The 22,068-nt window shown below is 29.1% G+C and overlaps 2 protein-coding genes across 2 annotated transcripts; both read left to right on the forward strand.

The window, feature by feature from the left end:
* The first annotated feature begins 5,817 nt into the window (after positions 1 to 5,817).
* LOC111307709 (endochitinase EP3-like) lies at positions 5,818 to 7,058 on the forward strand. The gene is made up of 2 exons (XM_022905821.1): positions 5,818 to 6,103; positions 6,614 to 7,058. Exons 1-2 carry the CDS (start codon positions 5,818 to 5,820, stop codon positions 7,018 to 7,020), a joined length of 693 nt encoding a protein of 230 aa, XP_022761556.1. The 3' UTR covers positions 7,021 to 7,058.
* Positions 7,059 to 9,923: 2,865 nt separating this feature from the next.
* LOC111307708 (endochitinase EP3-like) lies at positions 9,924 to 11,159 on the forward strand. Its single transcript, XM_022905820.2, has 2 exons — positions 9,924 to 10,405; positions 10,578 to 11,159. The coding sequence occupies exons 1-2, from the start codon at positions 9,994 to 9,996 to the stop codon at positions 10,982 to 10,984; spliced, it is 819 nt and encodes a 272-aa protein (XP_022761555.1). The 5' UTR covers positions 9,924 to 9,993; the 3' UTR covers positions 10,985 to 11,159.
* Positions 11,160 to 22,068: the final 10,909 nt, after the last annotated feature.

Raw genomic sequence — 22,068 nt, forward strand, 5'->3', positions numbered from 1 at the left:
CTAAGGCAAGTTTACAATTAGATTGTTTAGGATTTTGATCAAAATGTTATCGATGAATCAAAAAAAGAGAGAAATGAAAAGAAAAGATGAGAAAAAGACATATAAGCAAAAAAAAAAAAAAAGTAAGAAAAAAAATGAAGAAAAAAAGATTTAAATTGAAAACCCAAAAGGACAATTTAAATAAAAATAAAAACTAGGGAAAACAACTTCTTTGGAGGATCTCAAAGATATAGATAAAGTTTAGTTCAAAGATCAAGAATGTCAATGGAATGTATTTTTGATAGAGAATTGTGAGTTAAAGTTTAAAATTATGTGAACAATCATTATTCTGGATATTGATATCCCATTTAAATAGTCACAATATTTTGCTTGTGTTCATATTTGATTTATGCGTGATCAAACTTCCTTTTGATAATGAATGCCCTATTTTTCTTATTTTTTACTAAGTGCGTATCCCCTAAATGAATTGAGAAAATGTATGATTGAATCATATTTGTTATGAATTAGAATAATGATGAATGATAATATCTATAAAAGATTCTTTCATTCATTTGAAAGAAATCCAAGATGACATGGGTGAAGAAGCCTGAGAAGATGATTAGAAAAGGACAAATAAAGTGACCTAGTGATGAATATGATAATAGATTAGTCTATATAACTTGTAAGTTATGACCAGATGATGAAAGTGATCAGTTGATGGAATTTGCAACGTGAATTTGAGATTACTAGTACTAAAAAGCTAAAAAAGAATATATATAAGATGATGAAGTCTTAAGAACCTTACTACCACAATTGAAATTTCATGGCATTACTTTAGTGACATTTGCATTACATATATTGTATTAGCATTGTTGTTTGAACAAGTACTTATACATAATTTGGTGAATATTTGAATCCTTGTTTTGATAATTGTATTTGCATCATGTAGTGAATATTTGAATTATGGTATGGCATTTGCATTATTGTTTAGGACATGTATTTGCATCATTTAGTGAAATCTTGATTGTTGCTTTTGCATCATTTAGAAGCCATTTGCATTATTATCATGACATTTATCACATTTTAAGATTTTGACTTTGGTGGGATAAAATCTTTGACTTTTGAATCTTTGAATGAAAAAGATCTTTCATGATGAGATTTTTTTTTGGACAAGAAAAACATTCCAAACTTTTAAAGTTATAAAGCCTTTGTTTAAAGAAGTTTTTTTTTCAAAAAATAGTCATGATTTTATAAGACATTTGCGTATAATCACTAAAGTTTTTCAAATGAGAATTTTTGAAAATTTGATTGCGAAACCCTCAAAAAATACCCTAAAATTTTTTGAACGAGAACATTTGAAATTTTGGATGTGAATCTTTAAAGTTTTTAAATGTGAATCTTTGATATTTCGGGTGTAAATCTCTAAAATTTTCAAATGAGAATCTTTGAATTATGGATATAAGACCTTGAAATCTTTGATGTGAATCTATGAAATTTTCAAATATAAAATTTTAAATGTGAATCACTAACAAAAGTTTTTTGAATGCCAATTTTTGAATCTTGTATGTGATTTAGAAATTTTCAATAGAGATTTCTAAAAAAGTACAATTGCAAATCTTTACAATGACGAAGTTGAAATTCTTGCGAACCTAAAATTCTTACAAAATTTTGAATTCTTACAAAGCTGAAATTCTTACAAATATTTGAATTCTAACGAATCTAAAAGTCTTAAATCTTTAAAGTCTTGTGAATTTTTAAAATTATTGCAAAATTGAATTTCTTGTGAATCTGAAAGACTTGTAAATCTTTCAAGTCTTGCTAATCTTTGAATTCTTACAAACCTAAAATTCTTACAAATTTGAAGGTCTTGCAAAATTTTGAAGTCTTGCGAATCTTTGACATTATTACGAAACTGAAATTCTTATGAATCTAAAAGTCTTTTGAATTTTTGAAGTCTTACAAATCTTTAAATTCTTGTGAACCTGAATTTTTTGTAAATTTGAAAGTTTTGCAAATCTTTGAATTCTTGTGAACCTGAAATTCTTGCGAATCTGAAAGTCTTGCAAATCTTTGAATTCTTGTAAACCTAAAATTCTTGTGAATCTAAAATTCTTGTGAATCTAAAAGTTTTGCGAATCTTTAAATTCTTGCAAAAGTGAAATTCTTACGAATTTGGAATCTCTGCGATTCTTGAAACATTTATGAATCTCAAAATCTTTGCAATTTTAAAACCTCTGCGAAACTTGAAATCTTTATGAACATAAAATCTTTACGAATTTTTAAATCTTTACAAATTTTGAAGTTTTTGTGAATCTTGAATCTTTGCGAATTTTGGAATCATTATGAATTTTGAATCTTGGAATCTTTCAATTCTTGTTATGAAACTTTGTGAATCTTTAAAGCTTTGTGAGCCTTTGAATTTAATGACTAACCCATGAATTTTCAAATTGAGAATCTTTAGATTTCAAGTTAAAAATTTTAGTTTTTCTAGACCCGAATAAAATGGATGTCTTTTGATCTTTTTACAATTCTTGTTTTACAGAAAATGTGTAAAAATGGGCAGCTGTAAATACTATATTTTATTCAAAAAAATTTTCAAAATAAAAAATGGGCTTTGATCACAAATTGGGTCTTAATATGAAAAATGAATTTAGAGCCCAAGAATTAAATGCCCAAAAATTTTAATTTTAATTTTAATTTTGGTTTTAGTTTTAATTTTGGTTTTAATTTGATTTTAGTTTTAATTTTGATTTTGGTTTTTAACTTTAGGTTTTATTTTTAGTCAAAGAGTCAAAAAGTAAAAAAAAAAAAAATTAGAAAACCAAATGAAAAAGGAAATGAGAATTTTGCGGGAAAATCCTAGATTCAATATTCAGAATTTAATTCTTGATTCTTAAGTCATTGAAAAAGGGAAGATTGCAAAAGAAATAAAATCATAAAAAATTAATTTGCAAAAATCAAATCAAATCATGGATTTGGTGGAATTGATTTTTTTCCCAAAATGAAAAAAGCATGAGTCCCTATATAAAAGATTCAAATCTCCTATCAAGGGGGAACAAACAACAAGCATACATAGAAACCAATATCAAGCAATTCAAAGCAAGTAAAAGTTTCGATTGGTTTTATATATATATATATATATATATATATATTCTAGGTTGGTTTTTTGTGAAATTTTTGGATTTATTTGAGGATTTTAGTTTTCTAGTATTTTGATTTGGTTTGAATGGGAACTCTGTTTAATTTCAACAGTTGGGGATTTTTTTTCTAATTTTTAGGTTTTTTGTTTGAATTTTGGATAGTGAAAATTTTTTAGAGCTCTAAGAATTTTTGGTTAAATTTTGGGCTTTTTAGGTTGGATTTGAATTTTGGGTAATTCCTTGGTTTTGTATGAATTTTTCAGTTGAAATTTGAATTTTTTGATAGGTATCAAGGTGGTTAAAGGAATTTGCAGTGGTCGTTTTCTAGGTTTGTAGGGTTTTTTGGTTGGCTTGAATTTTTTGACACCTTTTGAATTTTTTGATGTCGAAATTTGGGGATTAACCTGTTTTTAGAGAAAGCTGAAGTTTTTAGTAGAGGTTTTTAAAGATAGATCAGAGCATTTTAGGGTTAGAAAGAGAAAGAGTTTGGTGTTTATAAGGAAAGTCAAAGTTTTTTTGCTTTTTATATTGAGCTAAAACGATGTCATTTTGAAGAGCCTTTGACCCACGTGTGACTCGATGACCTGCATGAAGATTCATGCACCAACCCAACCCGAACACAGGTTTTCTCTTTTCTTTTGCCTTTCATTTTTTATTTTTATTTTGATTTCATTATTTTATTATTTTATTATTTAATCTTTTTATTATTTCTTTAATTTTTTAATTTTCTGCTTATTATTTTAAATTGTTGATTAAATTAATTTGGTGAGAAAAAAGAAAAAGAAAAAATAGTTTATTTTTGCATGATACTTTTATGAATATAGTTTTTTTTTAAAGGTGTTTTCAAAAATAAATTTATGAGGCTTATCAAACTATTAGAGAATTTTTCATGAATTTAAATTTTTTTATGAATTTTACTAAACTATTGAAGAATTTCATAACCTAATTTTTGTGAAAAAAATAGTTTGTGTAAAATCCTACCAACATATTGGAGGATAATCTTTGACAGAAAATCTTACCAACATATCAAAAGATATTTTTTGAATATAAATGGTTTTTTATAGAAATTAGATTTTAAATTTCTAAAGATATAATTATTAATAGCGTTGCAAATAACAATTTCCATGTAAATTCTTAGGTGAAAAAATCTTTTCTTAATTTTACTAACATATTGGAGAATTTAAATAAGAACTTTTGATACCAAGATTATAAATCTTGTTATCATAAATAAAAGTTTTTACAAAAATTAAATGAATTCAATGATTAAACTTCTTCAGAGTGAGATATTAGTATCCAAGAATACTCCTAAATTGAGGAAATTATCTTAAATTGCTACCAAACTATTAAAATAATTTTAAGATCAAGTTCTAATAATTAAACTATTTAGTAAACTATAAAGATGTTTTAAGACTTGGTTAACTAAAAATCAAATTGGAACCATAATTTGGATATGTGATGTGAGGGTGCTATAATCTTCTTCATACATAACCACACTCCTGAATCTAAATTTAGTTTTGTAGACTAGAATCTATCATTTAAAGATACTTAAGTTAAGTTTATGATTCCTCTTTAAAATAGGATAAATTCAATTAGATGGTCAATCACACATAAACAAAAAATATTGTTGACGACTCTTTAAATTGATATATAGTGATAAATCCACAGATCTATATATTATAACAAAATTTAATTAATTAATATTTTTGTAAATATATAAAAAATAGCTAAAATTTAAAAAACAAATAAGTAAGATAAACAAGTGGGACAAAGTGTAAAATTCATATCATTTGACATAAAATGGATAAAAAGTGTCATAACACACTAAAAAATAGGTATAACAATTCGAAACTTACTGTAATATAAGAACAATTGTATGAAAATATTATTGTAACATAATAATTAAGTTGATAGCGTAAAATTTTAATCATGTAAATATATAAGAAAAATATCTAATAAATAATAATAAAAAAAGGTAACTTAAACATCAGAGAGAAAATATAAAATTCATATCATTTAACGTAAAATATGTAAAAAGTGTCTTAGCATAATAAAAAAGAGTTTGCCAATTCTAAACATAATAAAAAGTAAAAATAACTGAAAAAAATATTTTTGTAACATAAATAATTAACTAAGTAACATAATATTTTAATTAATTATTATTTTCGTAAATATATAAGAAAAATAAGTAATAAATAATTAAAAAATTAATGTAAACACAATCGAGATATATGTAAATATTTCAAAAATATAATTTTAGTAAAACTTGCTTATCTCAATTGATTTATGCAATCATCGACATCAAACAAATTTGAATTTTAAATTTCAGCATCTGTAATATATATATATATATATATATATATTTAAGAATCCAATTATTAGAATGTAAAACAGGCTTTTAATTGTGGTCACTTCAAATAGAGAATAGGGAAATAAATATATTTTATGATTAAGAAATAGTGTTTGCAAGGTTGAATTATCAAGAACATTATATGATTAGGACCAAAAGCATAAGTCAAAAGCCTAATTAATTTTTTTGTTCCCTTGTGTTTACGCTTTCTAGAATTCCTAAACGTTAGTATTGACTCTTTCAAAATCCTCCCTATATGTTTTTCATACTCTTTGCTCAACTATAAATAACTCCCACTCTCAACCATATTTCTACATCAAACATAGTGCAATTAACATTGGTTGTGTGAAAATGTTATTTCCCAGTTATATGAGGAAGGGTCTGATAGCCATCGTTGTGGCAGGAATATTTCTTGCCGGCTCGGTATCGGTAAAGGCTCAATCAGTGGCTGATATAGTAACACCTGAGTTCTTTAATGGGATTTTGGATCAGGCAGAAGCAAGTTGTGAAGGGAAGAACTTTTACTCAAGGGCTGCATTTCTTGAGGCTTTCAATTCTTTCCCTCAGTTTGGTACAGCTGATGATACTAGGCGTGAGGTTGCAGCTTTCTTTGCTCATGTCACCCATGAGACTGGACGTAAGATCTCTCTCTTCCTCTCACAAACGTAAACAGAGTGCCGGGTTCTGATAATTTTTACATTAATTCCTCTAAGAACAGTTATGGATTTTTTTTCGAAACTGATTAAATAAGAAACTATTGACAGATTTATCAACTTTAAGATGAAAAAAATGTTCAAGAGAATTTTGAACATGTGCACGAGAAAATTTTCCTTTAAATTTTCTTCTTTTTCATTACTTCGCCATCTGAATCTGCCACTACATAAGAGTTAATCTAATTGGTAAAGAGATAAGTATTCCATAAATAATATTATGTGAATAGTTAAAATCGTGAATGCACCAATCAAATGTAAAAAAGTACACATTTAAAATCGTCCATCCAATAAAAGAATTAGGTCTACTGACCGCATTATTAAAAAAAAATTTTCATTACTTTACAGGAAAAAATTCAAGATTATGAGCAAGTTTGCATATAAACATTAACTTCAGTCATTTCACTTTCCTGATTTTCCTGCTTTTGTTTGTACAGATTTTTGCTACATAAATGAGATAAATGGTGCAACCAGCGATTACTGTAATGAGACCAATACCCAGTATCCATGCAACCCTGACAAAGATTACTATGGCCGTGGACCAATCCAACTATCCTGGAATTTCAACTATGGACCAGCTGGGGAGAGCATTGGTTTCGACGGCTTAAACTCGCCTGAAACTGTCGCCACAGACCCTGTTATCTCGTTCAAGACAGCATTGTGGCATTGGGTTAACTTTGTTCAACCTGTCATAGGTCAAGGCTTTGGGGCAACCATTCGTGCCATTAATGGGGCTATTGAATGCAATGGTGGAAGCCCTGATAGCGTTCAGGATCGGATTAACTACTATATTCAATATTGTAATCAGCTTGGCGTTGATTCCGGGCCCTCTCTCACCTGCTAGAATTTTACTTTTTAATTTCTTGTTTTCGTTACTTTAAATACTCCCCCAGAAAAAAATGTTCCGTGAAATGAAATAAATATCATAATTAAACATCAATAAACTACTTTGCCTTTAATTATCAATTTCTACATGATGTGTTTTTATGGCTAAAATATATTCCTCAAATTATTTTATTTTTTTAAAAAATAAATTCATATACTTTTATCATATTCAAATAAGTCTTTATTCTCTGATTTGTATTTAAATATATTCTTATTTCAAATGAAAAATTGATTTATGTTAAAAATTTATTTTAGATTTAAATAAAAAATTAATGACTTGAATGAAAATAAATTAAAGATTAAAAGTTTATTCAGTGCAAATTATAGATTAAAAACTTATTTGAAAGTGATAAAAATATATAAATTTAATTAAGTAAAGTGATAGCGATTAAGAGGTTTTTTGTTATTTTAACATTTTCTTTTCTTATTTAAAAAAAAATTTCTTTTTTAATCAAAGTTCATGTAATTTACTATTCAAAATTAATACCTATATTCCAAACAAGATACTCCAAGCCAAGCTCAAATCTTGAGATAGATATAATGATAGATTACTAATTCTTATAATGTAACACAAAGAAAAATATTATTTTGCTGTAATATGTCATTTATAAATTAGATGACTTATTAATTAATAAATTTAAACTGAGTTTATCCAAATACTACATGTCATATAAGAGAATACAAATATTTAAAACAAAATTGATGAGGCAAATAACATGACTCAAATTTTTATGTACCAAATAGTACTTCAAGTTTTATTATCCATCTTCATATCGATTATGCCATTAAGTCTTGTTTATAAAAATATATATATATTACATATGAATGTGTCTTTTGTAAATTTATTGAAAATTTTAATGTCTAACTTCATTAGGGTAGGAAACAAAATCTAAAGTTGTCATTTACAAAAAATGAAATGTTATAGTTAAAATACTAAAATAAGCCCTTATATCTCAAATTTCTCAAATAAACTCTTATCTTTTTATCATATCTAATTGAGCCCTTAAAATATTATTTTTTGTTTAAATTAAGACCTTATTGTACCTAAAACCCACTGAAATCCATTAGACAAAAGGGGTTGAATTAACTAAAAAATAGTACTTTAAGAGTTTAATTAATGAGAAAAAATATTTTAAAAGTTTAATTAGACAAAAGTTTAATTGGGTATGATAAAATGACAGGAGCTCATCTAGAAATTTTGAAAAAATATAAGGGTCTTTTTAGTCTTTTGGCCAAAATCATAAAGGGTGTTTTTCCCTATAAATTGATATTTACTTACAACAAAAACACACACAAATTAGTTCATATATATATATATATATATAGAGAGAGAGAGAGAGAGAGAGAGAGAGCATACTTTTCCCTTAATACATCTTCAAGAAGGGATGGCAACAATGAAAATGAACTCGGCCAAATCCTAATATAATTAAACGTTAAAAGAACTAACTTGATTTTACCTTAAACCTATTAAGAATGCCTATTAACAGCTACTAGGGTTTGGCAAATTAATTAGGCATTACTAATTGCCTTTAATTAAGATAGGTTCTACTTCTTAATCGTAGCATGCAAATTAATCATGCATGTTAGGATTTGGCAAATTTCCAGTTCATAAGTACCCATGCCATCCCTAGTTGTAGATCATATATTTATATATATATATATATATATATATATTTTACATACATTAACTATCCTTCTATTTCACATCATAAGTTACTTTTTCTGTTTTATGAAATGCATGCATGTCTTAATCGTAATAAAAAAAATTTTTCATTTAAGTGTTCGTCTATTTCTTTTTGGGTGTAAATATATATTAATTGTTGAATTGGTACACATATATACATGTATAATTATATAAATACAAAAATTTTTTGTGTCACATATTAAAAATGATTATATGAATTATATGAGTTAAGTTTTGAATTTTTTTTACAATATATATATTTGACAAATTAATTTTGGTTGGTTGACTTTGACATTGGTAAACTTTTATGACTTTTTTAAAGGCAGAGGTTAGAATTGATCACTTTAGAGCTGGCTTCAAAGGCAATGCAAATGATTTTGACCAGAAAAATAAGCCACAGTCATCGATCTTCTCTTCTTTGTAAAGTCGACTAAATGGAATGACTTTTCCTAAAAATGAGGTGGGTATGGCTTTTTGATCCACTATTCTAAGTTTATAAAATAAAATAAAAATAAAATTATGTACTTCAATCAATTAATCGATGAAAAACAAAATTTAAAAACATTTCTAATTAAAAAAATAAATTTGAGAGAGTGGGTTTTAATTTAATTTGCTATATGAATTGCACATATTATAAAAATGGTGTAAGAAGCCGAATTTTAAATTTATAAATATTTACAATTATTTCAAATTCACAATTCCATAAAAATTAAACAAATTCATAAAACAAAAAATAAATAATAATCCTCAAAATTACATTAGCATATATACTTTATTACATACATTATATTAAATTTGAAGTTTTTTCTTTTAAATTCAATTAAATTGCAAAACATATTGCGTCAATTATTAATTTCTTTAAATTCTCTTAGATTTTTTTATAGATATAAAAAAAATTATAAATGTTAAAATTCGAATTTACAATTTATTAATAACATTTTTAACTAATATATGGGTTGGCTATTTTTAATTATTATATGAGTAGGTATTATAGCATGTTGGGTTTGTTTAAGGATATGGTTTGAATCATTCAAGGGAGCTCTTAACAATATTCATCACCAAGTCAAAGTCTGACTACTTGCCCCTTCTGGAAACACTACTGCATCTCAATTTTGACTTCCAAAGGCCACTATAGCAATTTGCCTCCCTGTCTTCTCACTCCCGCTGCTATATATAATTCTCACCCTTAACAATTTTTTCCATCAAACACAACTTACCTTCAACCTGACTCCAAATTTTTGTTCAAAAATGCTATTTCCCAATATGAAAAATGGTTTACTAGCCATTGTTCTGGCTGGAATTATTGCTGGAGCAGTGCCTGTAAGGGCTCAAAACTGTGGTTGTGCAGAAGGGCTGTGTTGTAGCCGATGGGGGTATTGTGGTACTGGCGATGATTACTGTGGCACGGGTTGCCAACAGGGGCCTTGTAATCCACCACCAACTTTAAACAATGTTTCAGTGGCTGATATTGTTACACCTGAATTCTTTAATGGCATTTTGGATGTGGCAGAAGATAGTTGTGAAGGGAAGAACTTTTACTCAAGAGCAGTATTTCTTGAAGCTCTCAATTCTTATCCCCAGTTTGGCAGGATTGGATCAATTGATGATTCCAAGCGTGAGATTGCAGCTTTCTTTGGACATGTCACGCATGAGACTGGACGTAAGAATCCCTTTCTTCCTCTCATAAACTTAAATTTGGAGACTATATCCGCTCTATTTTTTAAAGTATACATGTCCGATACATACCTGACAGCCATGGATATATATACAAAAACCTAAAAATTATTAGAAATTAATAGTGATTAAAAAACAAAATCTTTTTATCTATGCAGATTTTTGCTACATTGAAGAGATAAACGGTGCAACAAGGGACTACTGTGATGAGACCAATACCCAGTATCCATGCAACCCTGATAAAGGTTACTATGGCCGTGGACCAATCCAACTATCCTGGAATTATAACTATGGACCAGCCGGGGAGAGCATCGGCTTCGATGGACTAAACTCACCTGAAACCGTCGCCACAGACCCCGTTATCTCCTTCAAGACCGCCTTGTGGTACTGGGTGAACTCCGTTCAACCTGTCATAGGCCAAGGCTTCGGGGCAACTATTCGTGCCATTAACGGGGCTCTTGAGTGCGATGGTGGAAACCCTGCCACAGTTCAGAGACGGATTGAGTACTATACCGATTATTGTAACCAGCTTGGTGTTGATCCTGGGCCAAATCTAACCTGCTAGAATTCATTTTTTGTCATTTGCACCCTTCTTTTTCCTATGAATTTCAATTTCAGTTATGTTTTTCTTGTTTTGGTTACTTGGGGTACGGTTGAAATAAAATACTATATGTAATCATATTGGATCGTCTATTATATATGGAAAACTCTGACTCAGATAACTTGGGCAATCCTTTTAACATACTGATTGCAGTTTCATAAAATAGTCATGTAGATGACCTCATTTTTGGCACATGGTCTAGATCTTCTAAAAGGCCAAGTTGTGGATGCTGACAACTAAATTAGACATATCGATCGATGTTGAAGGCCCAAATTAAATTTCAGATATATCAATTGAAGTCTTTACATGAAAAATTCTCTTGAAATTTTTCTCAAACTGAAGCCCAAACCAGATGCTTGTGCCTAGATTGTATCTTGTGAATTTAATGTCATCCCTCTGGTTGAAATAGGGAGCCCTTGGAGATTTGAGAGCATAAATTTCCATATACTTGTACGGCCTTTTAATCCTCACCCTGTATGCCTCTCTATTTCCTCTGCAGCTTCCCGATTAATTAAATCTAGTAATTTAAATTACAAAATTGTAATATGATAAAAAAATATAAATGTGACATAAATTAAAATTTATTAAAACTTATATATGGTATTAATAAAAGCAAAAATATATATATTGTGTTATTTGTCTTGTTACAAATTGTGAAATATATTTTTCGTGTAAAATACGTTATGATCAATATTTTACATTACACAAATACATGAATTGTCAAATCTATAATTAATAATATTATAGATACCTGCTTCTATGAGGCACAGGAGTTTCTAAACTGGTGTAAAGATCAATGTTGAAGTGATCTCTTCTTGAACAAACATTTTAGTCTAGTCCTTCTAACCCTGTTTCTGGATTGGTTTCTTGAAATTGTCTAATTTAGCTTTGAAGAACTGCATAAATTGTAGTGTTCTATTAACCAAAATATCGAAGGATGATCTGTAATCGAAAATTTAACAAAACCAAAGGCAGATTGGATCCGACTCATTTCCCTGCAGTTGTCTCGAACTCACCTAGCTGGCTCGTGGAAACTATCTTGCATCAAAAAGAGGTGTCTTTCAACAGTCCAAAGAAATTAAAAAGGTGCTCGAAGGACAGTTGAACACTTTTGTTTGTATTCGAATTTGCACAAGTAATTACCATTGCTAACTGCATGGACGAAAAGGTCTTGATCTGCAATGGTGTATCTGCCATTTATGAAGAAGTTTGCCTTGGTCGCTCGTTTTCCAACGGCCAATGTCTTTCCAATTTCGAAAACAGTAAGTTGGAGGAACACGAACCAGCCTATATTTCATGAGAAATTAACTCATTAACTCCAAAGCTCGCTCCCCCAACTCCTCTAATGGCCCAAAAATGATCTTCCCACGGATTTTCTGTCAAGAAATTTTCCATTAATGTCAATCATTTTTTTAAACCATATTTTCTAAATATGGTGCCAAAGCCACCATTGACGTGTCCCTCCACACCTACACAGCTGGGCACCAGCCCGCATGAACATATCCACAACATTACTTGAGCCAGCAATGCGTACTGATTTTCAACGTTGGAATTGATAGATTAGATTGGTTTTTAATTAAAAAAAAGTCATAACCCCAAAGAAAAGGGATATAGGTATTGAAATTTCACTCTTTGAATGTCACCTCTAAAATTATATAAATTATGTTGGGAAAAACAACACCCACACGCAGCAATCATACACAAAACAACAAGTTCAAATCAAGAATAAGAACACACAAATATATTTGATTCGGCCCAACTCAAAATGGCCTACTCCAAACCTAATTCACTATCAAATAAATCTTTACAACTGTAAGACTTTTAGAATGAAAAAAATCTCCTAAAACTCCTTACTCAAAACTTAACCCAAAATCCAATTACACCCTTTTAATAACCTACTCACTTAGCTATTCTCTTGGTGCCTAACTCTCTGGGATTACTAAACCAAAAACAAAACATCATATTTATAAATATGAAACCCCTTATACATTTACTAAACTCTCGATGTGGGATACAAGACAAACTCAAACTCACTTAACTTTCGATGTGGGATTTTGATATTCAAGGCAAATCCCAACAAATCCTCCATTGACTTGAATCTCCAAACACTTCAACAGTATCTGCAAAGCTAACACGTTTAGCTTTCTTCTTTTCTTTCATCATAGGGATCCCAGCAATTGAGCCTTCATCAAGCATGTACAAGTGATTTTTGACTCTATTCCCTTGTAGAATCACACTACCATTCTTGTATACTTTCAACCAATCATTACTACCATAATGTGTACCTCCGAGAAGCTAACTCACCCAAAACAATTAAATTGTAGTGACAACTTTGTACATACCTTACATGATGAAGTGTCCTAATAACACCATTGTGAGATCTAAGGCGAACACTCCCAATGCCTTGAATCTGCACCTTTTCTTTGTTAGCAACCACAATATCCCCATACTTTTCATTCTCATCTGACTCTACAAAACAACTCCTATCATTGCAAACATGAACTGTAGCAGCTGAATCTAAAACCCAACCTTTTATCACTTTTCAAAGTCTGAGTCTCATCTACACAAGTTGTCAAAACAACATTATCATCATCAGACACGACAGCAGCAGTATCACTCTTTTTTTCACTTGATTTTTTCTCATCATTCGTCCTTTTAAAAGCAACCATACCCTTTCTCAGCTTCCTTCAGCGCACTTGGATATGTCTATTTTCACCATAATAATAATATTCTATATCACTATAATCTGTGTCTCTTGACTTGGATCTTTCTTTTGATCCATCAATCTTCTTTTGAGTCTTCCCTTGATCAAAACCCTTTACAGCTAGTATACTCCCCTTAGGTGAAGAGTTCTGAGCTTTCATAAACCTTTCATTCTCACGTAACAGGGTAATCACATCATCCAACTTCAAAGTAGACCTGCCCACCAACATAGTCTAAACTAAAAGCCTATAAGACTTGGGCAAAGATGATAGCAAAATTAAAGCCTTCTCTTCATCTTTTAACTCATCAACAGAAATTGCTAGCAATTGAGAAATCAATCTATTAAACTCATTCAAGTGATTATGAAGACTTATACCTTCTTCCATCTTCAGAGAATACAGATCCATCTTCAAACATAATCTATTAGTCAATGACTTCGAAGCATAAATACCTTCAAGCTTATCCCATAAATTTTTCGGAGTACTCTTAGTCAACACACTGTATTTTACCTCTGGAGATAGCGCTAATCTAATAGTACTAACAACTTTCTTATGAATCCTATTCCAATTAGCGTTAGACATTCTCTCAGGCTTACTATTCTCTAATGCCTGATCCAATCTTTATTGTACTAACAGATCTTGAACCGTACTTTACCATAACATAAAATTACTCTTTTCATCAAATAACGAAATCTCAAAGGCATAGGCATACCAGACATACCTTCTTCAGACATCTTGAAACACTACTTCGCGATATCTTGGGCTTACGATCCTTAAACCTCGAACCTCGCTGTGATACCACTTGTTGGGAAAAATATCACCCACACGTAGCAATCATACACAAAACAGCAAGCTCAAATCAAGAATAAGAACACAAATATATTTGGTTCGACCTAACTCAAAATGACCTACTCCAAACCTAATCCACTATCAAATAAATCTTTACAACTGTGAGACTTTTAGAATGAGAAAAGTCTCCTAAAACTCCTTACTCAAAACTTAACCCAAAACCCAATTACACCATTTTAATAGCTTACTCACTTAACTATTCTCTTAGTGACTAACTCTCTAGGATTACTAAACCAAAAACAAAACATCATATTTATAAATATGAAACCCCTTATACCTTTACTAAACTCTCAATATGGGATATAAGACAAACTCAAACTCACTTAACTTTCGATGTGGGATTCTGAGATTCAAGGCAAATCCTAACAAATTAATTGAGTTAAATGTTGAGAGATAAATTTTCAATTCATCAATAAAGACAAAATTACATGTAACATTAACAAAATCGATTGAAGTTTTACACATGGCGCAATTAAAATATAACAACAATAATAAGATGGTTGATCATCTTAATGGTGTTAACATTTTCATCCAAATAAGAGCTTAATTGAATGCAAATAGATATTGGAAGGATTAATTGATTACAATAAAAATAAGAATTTAAATAAGTTAAAATGGACGTTGATTTAGGCAGGGGAACATGTATACAATTCGGGCTGCAATGGATGTGTTGAACAAGAGAGGACTCACATCCATGTCTTTTGTGGTCTGTCTCTACAAGCATTAATCTTTCCTAAATCCAGAAACTCATTTTTCCTAACGAATACAGATATAGGTTAATGTTTTATATATTCAAACTATCTTAAACAGTCCTCTCTCATATTTTTCTCAATTTAAACTATCTTTAATTTTTCTCGAATCTATTCACTTTTTATATTTTCTCTTATAGTCTCAACACACATTCATCTGAGTATCCTTATCTTTGCTACACTCATTTTCTTCTCATATTGTTTTTTAACGGCTTAACAATCAATCTTATATAGTAATGTAGACCTTACAATTATTTTATACAATTTTGCCTTTAACTTGAAAAGCATGTTACAATCATACAACACATCTGGCGCACTTTGCCACCTCACCTATTTTGCTTGAATCCCATGATTTACATCACTGTCTACCTCAGCATTGCTTTAAAAAAATTGATCCCAAATATAAAAAATAACTACTCTGTAATACTACCTTACAATCCAACTTAATCACATTAATACTCGTTTTCTTATGACTACTAAGTTTACATTTCATATATTTAGTTTTACATCTACTCAATTTAAAGTCTCGAGACTCTAGCATATGCTTCCATAATTCTAATTTTGTATTAAGATCATCACTAATTTTAGCAACTAAGACTATATCATCCACTAATAACATACATCATGACACCTTATCTTGGATATGTCAATTGAGTTCATCCATAACTAATGTATAAATAAATGGATTTAGTGTTGATCCTTGATTCAATCATGAGGTAATAGGAAAGCTATCAATCAAGCCTTTAGACGTTCTCACATTTGTTATAACTTCATACATATCTTTAATTATATTAATGTACTTTAAAGGAATTCATTTCCACATTAAGGTCCACCCAAACACCTCTTGGAGAATTTTATTGTATATTTTTTTTAAGTCGATAAATACTATATGTAGATCTTTCTTACTCACCTGAAAACCTCCTAACAAAGGTCTCAATAGGTGAATTGCCTTTTTTATGGAGCATTATGGTTAGGGGTGAGTAAATGGTCAATTCGGTCGATTCGGTTTGAAAAAATCAATAACCGATTTAACCAACTTTCATTTAACAAATAACCGAACCGATCGAATATTATTAAATAACCGACCATAACCGAACCGACCAAAATCGGTTCGGTTCGGTCGGTTCGGTTAAATAACCGATTTTTTTTATCATTTTTCTTCCTATTATGAATAATTATTTAACCATAAATTCAATTCAATAAAATTCAAACTCTAGTATCATTCAAACTAAATTACTAAAGAATTTAATAATTTCAACAATATTTTACCAATAAATAAATAAATAAAAATATTTATTTCAATTTTTTTTATTTTTAATTATTAAAAGGTCGGTTAATTCGGTCAGTACGGTTATCAATTTTAAAAACTGAAAATCGACCGAATTAACCAATTTAACCGATTTAAAAAACCGATTATAATTAAAACCGAATAAACCGAACCGATTCAACCGATTTCATTCGGTTTTGGTCGGTCTAGTCGGTTCAAACCAACTTTTGCTCACCCCTAATTATGGTATAAACCCAAATTAATTTAAAAAAAATATAGTAATATCAGTTTACAACCTATATTTAATTATTCTCTCTTAAAGTTTCATAGTATGATTTATAAACTTTATTCCTCGATGGCTTAAACAAATTTGTATATCACTTTTATTATTATATAAAGGTACTAAAGTACTCTTCTTTCATTATTCTAGTATCTTTTGAGTATGTCAAATTTGTTGAAAAGATCTATTAGCCATCTTATTCTTTTTTCATCTAAGCATTTCTAACATCAATCAGAATTCCATCTAGTCGTACAGCTTTCTTTGCTTTCATCTTTCTCAAAGCCATTTTAACTTCATATTTTTTAATATTACATTTAAACACAAGATTTATATTCTTAAAAATTATGTTAAACTTATCTATATCATACTCAAAATTGCCATTAAAGAGATTATCAAAATAATTTTTCTATTACTTCTTAATTTCCTCATTCTTCACTAAAATTCTTTTATCACTGCCATTATGATTCATATTCTTCTTAGCCTTCATCTTAGCAATTTTAAACAACTCTTTATCTCCATTTTTAATCTCTAATTTTTTATATAATTCCTCGTAGATCTTAGTCTTTGAATCTCAAATGGCCTTTTTTGCTTCCTTTTTTGTTGTCTTATACTTTAGATAATTCGCCTATCCTTATTGCTTCTTAATTTCTTATAATACTCCTGCTTAGCTTTAAATGAAATAAATGTGAAAATTAAATAAAATAAACTCTTTTTCTTTTTCTTCTCTATTTTCTCTTCTCTTATCTCTCTAAGATCCTTCTAAGGGTTCAATTTATTGTAGTTCAGAGATTGATTGATTCAATTTTATCACATGATTGAATTTTGTCTAATTAAGGGTTCAATTGATTCGAAATAAAAAATTAAAAGCTTGATTGATTATAATAAAGTATTATGGACTCAAATAACTTTTTAATTGTAATTTAAGAGTATTTTTGACTCTTTAACCTTTTATTTCAAATGTTATAATTTCAAAACTAGCAATGGTATGTAACGATTTACTGAAACAGAAATTTTAAATCAATGGACTGTGCAGAAATTTAGGAATATTTCAATAACCATCTTCCTCAAGTTCAATTTTACAATTTGCATAAAGTTTGATAATTCCATTCTCAGTTCCTATTTTCGTCTGTTATTAGTATGATTTCAAGGTTTCAACAATTTCCACATCTGGCAGAAGAAAAATAAAATGGCCCCATTTTAGCCTATATTTGCAACACATTTGGTGCATATATATGGAAATATGAATTTTGCAATTATTTATTTTCAAAATTGAAGCTGATTTTCCACTAACAAAATGAAAGAATCTTTTCCAAGAAATAATTAAAATCAAATCAAAGAATCCTGTTTTTTCATTTTCATTTAGAATTCTACCTAGCAGAAATTACAGATATTTTAATCCAATTTTTTTAAAACAAACAAAACAGTAACAACAAAAATGTTTTTTTTTACTATATACTTTGTTTAATTTCCATGGCGAATGGGCATGAGGTCGATCTAGTGGCCAGGTCCTTGAGGACTAGGTCCCGAAGACAACCGCTCGAGCCAGTATGACATCGTGAACTTTGCCTTCTGGTAGACCGCAGAGTATGCATCCAGGTGATTCGCCTTTGCAAAATCCTCAGGCAAAACTCTGGTAGCTTCAACACCGACATGGCTCAGCACTGCCACTGAGATCACAAAAATGATCAAAAGGGTACTCAGTTTTGTGCTATTCATCTTCCCAAAAGTTAATCTAAACGTGGGCAAAAGGCTAAAAATCTTAGTAAGAGGAGGAGCTTTGGTTTCTTGATGTTGTGAATGAAGAGAAATTGGAAGTAAATATCTGGTATATATATAGAAAAACCAGGTTTGCAAAGCCCGGTTAGAACAGCTGAAATACGTGGAAAAAAGGTTAGGCAAATGGTGGGCTTTTAGGACTGTCGAATGTCGTGTTGACCAAGGAGTTTGAGCTAAGTCATAGATTGAAACAGGAAATAAAAAAACTAGGTCGTGGGGCTGAACTGTTGCTGCTGGGAAAGGTGAAACAGTACATCGTGATTTTGAACTTGTCAATGGCTGCTATAGTCCATTGAATGTTCAAATTTACTGGGATAACCCTTTCTTTCATTCCTTGGGTGCATAAAAGGTGAAGGGTGTTTTTGTCATTTTATGACAGTCAGGCTGAGATTCAATGAGAAATAATATTACGTTTAATGAAGTCCAAATGTTAGAAATATTGAATTTGACTAAAGTTGGTTGCTTGGTTGGCCTGCCATGAGGAATATGAAAAACTGCCGCAAAAGTAAGTATTAATATACGTGCAAGTGCTAATTATTAGAATATTTTTAATATTGAATTTGACTGCCAAGATGAATGATAATAGATCTGATATTTAATAAATTTAAATTTAAATATTTATAATTTTTTTTATTTTCACACTACAATATCGGTTGTAATCATGCAAGTGTTAACTAATTTATGGGATAGAATTAGATCTCTAAGGCAAACTCAAGTTAGCTAGGATTAATTCAAGTTTAGCTTTGGCAAAATCAAATGTTTATATTCATATTATAAGAATTAGTTTTAATATATAACTATGAATTTAATTTTAAACAGCAATAAATTTTTAAAAAAAATGACTTAGCTAAAACCAAGTTTAAACAATCTATGCATAGGCCAAAGTCTACTCTTAAGCATAGTACACAATAATTTTTCTTTTTGGGAAAAAAATGAATATCATACTTGTATAATTGAATCAAATATTCAAAAATGTGATGTTGGTATGTTTTGGTAAATAAAATTATTTACATTATAAATTATAAATTTTTTTGGTCTTTTGAATTATGATAAGAGTTTAAACTCGAGACATAGAAGTCATTAACCCTATTAAATTATATATCTTGATCATATTTAGAGATTATGTTTATATAATAAAACATTTTATAAATTTTAGAATTTAAGCAATATTTTAACAAACATTAGGACCTAATTTTTACTTCATTTTAAGAAATTAAAAATAGAAGATTAATTCTTGTGCAATTATTGTTACATGTTTGATATTAATTTCCTATTATTTGATACTTTGGTTTAGTTTTTTATTTTTATATAATTTTAACTAAATTACAATGCCTCTTAAGTCTTAACTCATGACACCATCACATGAACTTAGTTGTTGATGATATATATTAGTAGTACGGGCAATTTATTCTTTTTAAAAGTCTTCATAGTTTATTTAATTGTTGATCAAAATCCACCTACCCCACATAAATTTCTATTTCAAAATATTGACTTGAGGTCAAAGTAATTAATATAAAAATTTATTCTATAACACATAAAAAGCATGTATCATATGTGAATACTATGAATAACTCAATAAATTAGCTTCATATCAACAGTTCAACATATTCAAACTTGGCTAAAAATTAATAATAACAAGGGAATTGAATCTTCGAATTAAACTCGAACATTTTTAAGTTGTAGCAAAAATTATCAAAATAAATTTGATTCTCAATTCATGACTCACTAAAAATAGCATTGAATCCGAAGATAGAAATGTAAATGAACAAATTACATGATGATCAGATATTGATAGGGGGTTCCTATCTTAAGTTTTAACTCAAGTGGCTTGAGAGTTGAGATTAGGGTAAAATCATGCCTTTATCACAAAAAGGTAAGAGTAGGTAAAAAATAATTGGTTGGTGCATGGATGATGAATATAGAGTAGATGTGTAAATGATATATTAATATTTGTAAGTTATTCGGGTTAGACTTGGATAAAATTCGAATTCAGCTTAGTCATTGTCGAATCAAACTTGAGCTCGAACAGCTCAACTTATCGAGTAAGTTGAGTTCGAATATCTTAATACTCGATTCAAATAGCTCACGAGCTTAATTGAGTTTTTAAATTTTAATATAATTTTATTATTTAATTAAAAATTACTATTTCACCTTTATATATATATTAATTCGAGCTCAAGTTTGAATTCAAATATATAATCAAGTTTGAAATTGAGTATGAAAATCAATTTCATTTTTATTAAATGAATTTAATCAAATAAATTCATATAGTTTGATTTTTATCTTGAGTTGAATTAGACTTTGAAAATTAAAACCCAATCAACTTCGAGCCAAGTTTTGAACAACCAATTTCAAATTAAGCTCGAATTCAAAGTTCTTATTGTACCAATTTAGTTTGACTCGATTACATCCCTAATACATCCCTAATATGAGGTATGAACGTTCATGTCATTGGTTGGTTTTAACTTTGACTCCGTACATACATGCACGCCCATGCAAATATATACCCATTTATATTTTGGTTTAACGCGTTTTCATTATTTTATCCCTTCACTTTTTGTCAAATATTAGTTAACTAACATGTCCGAATGTATTGGTTGTCCCAACATTCAATAACTAGAATTTAAAATTATAATAAATTTAAATTTTAGATTGTAATCTCTTATCTTATCTTCAAACTACTACTTTCTTTCTATCAAAAAGAAAATTAGTATTCAAAATCTTGAAAAAGAAATGATGCATATCTTAGACGGAAGAAACTATTTTTTTATTGTATAGTCCAAAATTATTGATAATAAAAATGGAAATAAAGTATCAAAGATCGAAAAAAAAAAAAAAAAGAGAGAGAGGAATACATCTTTGCTTCCTTGAGCATTTTAGTAAAGATTCTAAAATTTAATTAGTTGTATACTTATATTTCTAACATAAATATAGTAAAAGATTAGAGAGGTTTACTTTCATATTGATTATCCAACTTATAAAATCAAAGTATTTTTATTTATCAATTTACAATATTTGCACATATAATTCTATATGTGGCAATCGGCAGAAGCTGCAGTATTTATCTTGCACCTATCTATAAAAGAAGAAAATCAAAAATAAAAAAATATTAAAACAATAAATTGATAATAAAACTGAGTATAATTTCTTCTAGTCACGTATGGGAATATTGATCCTTTTAATTGGACTTTCAGACTTAGAATTGTTCTAGTGACCAGGTCCTCTAGGGCTAGGACCTGAAGCCAACCGCCCGAGCCAGCACGACATTGTGAACTTGGCCTTCTCGTAAACTGACGAGTATGTCTCCAAGTGATTTGCCACTGCAAAATCCTCTGGTAACACTCTGGTTGCCTCGACTCCAATTTGGCTGTAAATGGCTACTGAGATCACAAAAATGATCAAAAGGGTGTTTACTTTTCTGCTAT

Source organism: Durio zibethinus, chromosome 22, assembly GCF_047325235.1.
Source record: "Durio zibethinus cultivar Kanyao isolate XHJ-2024 chromosome 22, ASM4732523v1, whole genome shotgun sequence".
Classification (NCBI taxonomy): domain Eukaryota; kingdom Viridiplantae; phylum Streptophyta; class Magnoliopsida; order Malvales; family Malvaceae; genus Durio; species Durio zibethinus.

Coding starts and splice junctions, on each gene's coding strand:
- LOC111307709 (XM_022905821.1), top strand. CDS start 5,818: ATGTTATTTCCCAGTTATATGAGGAAGGGTCTGATAGCCATCGTTGTG. Junction 6,104..6,613: donor TGTCACCCATGAGACTGGAC/GTAAGATCTCTC, acceptor TTGTTTGTACAG/ATTTTTGCTACATAAATGAG.
- LOC111307708 (XM_022905820.2), top strand. CDS start 9,994: ATGCTATTTCCCAATATGAAAAATGGTTTACTAGCCATTGTTCTGGCT. Junction 10,406..10,577: donor TGTCACGCATGAGACTGGAC/GTAAGAATCCCT, acceptor TTATCTATGCAG/ATTTTTGCTACATTGAAGAG.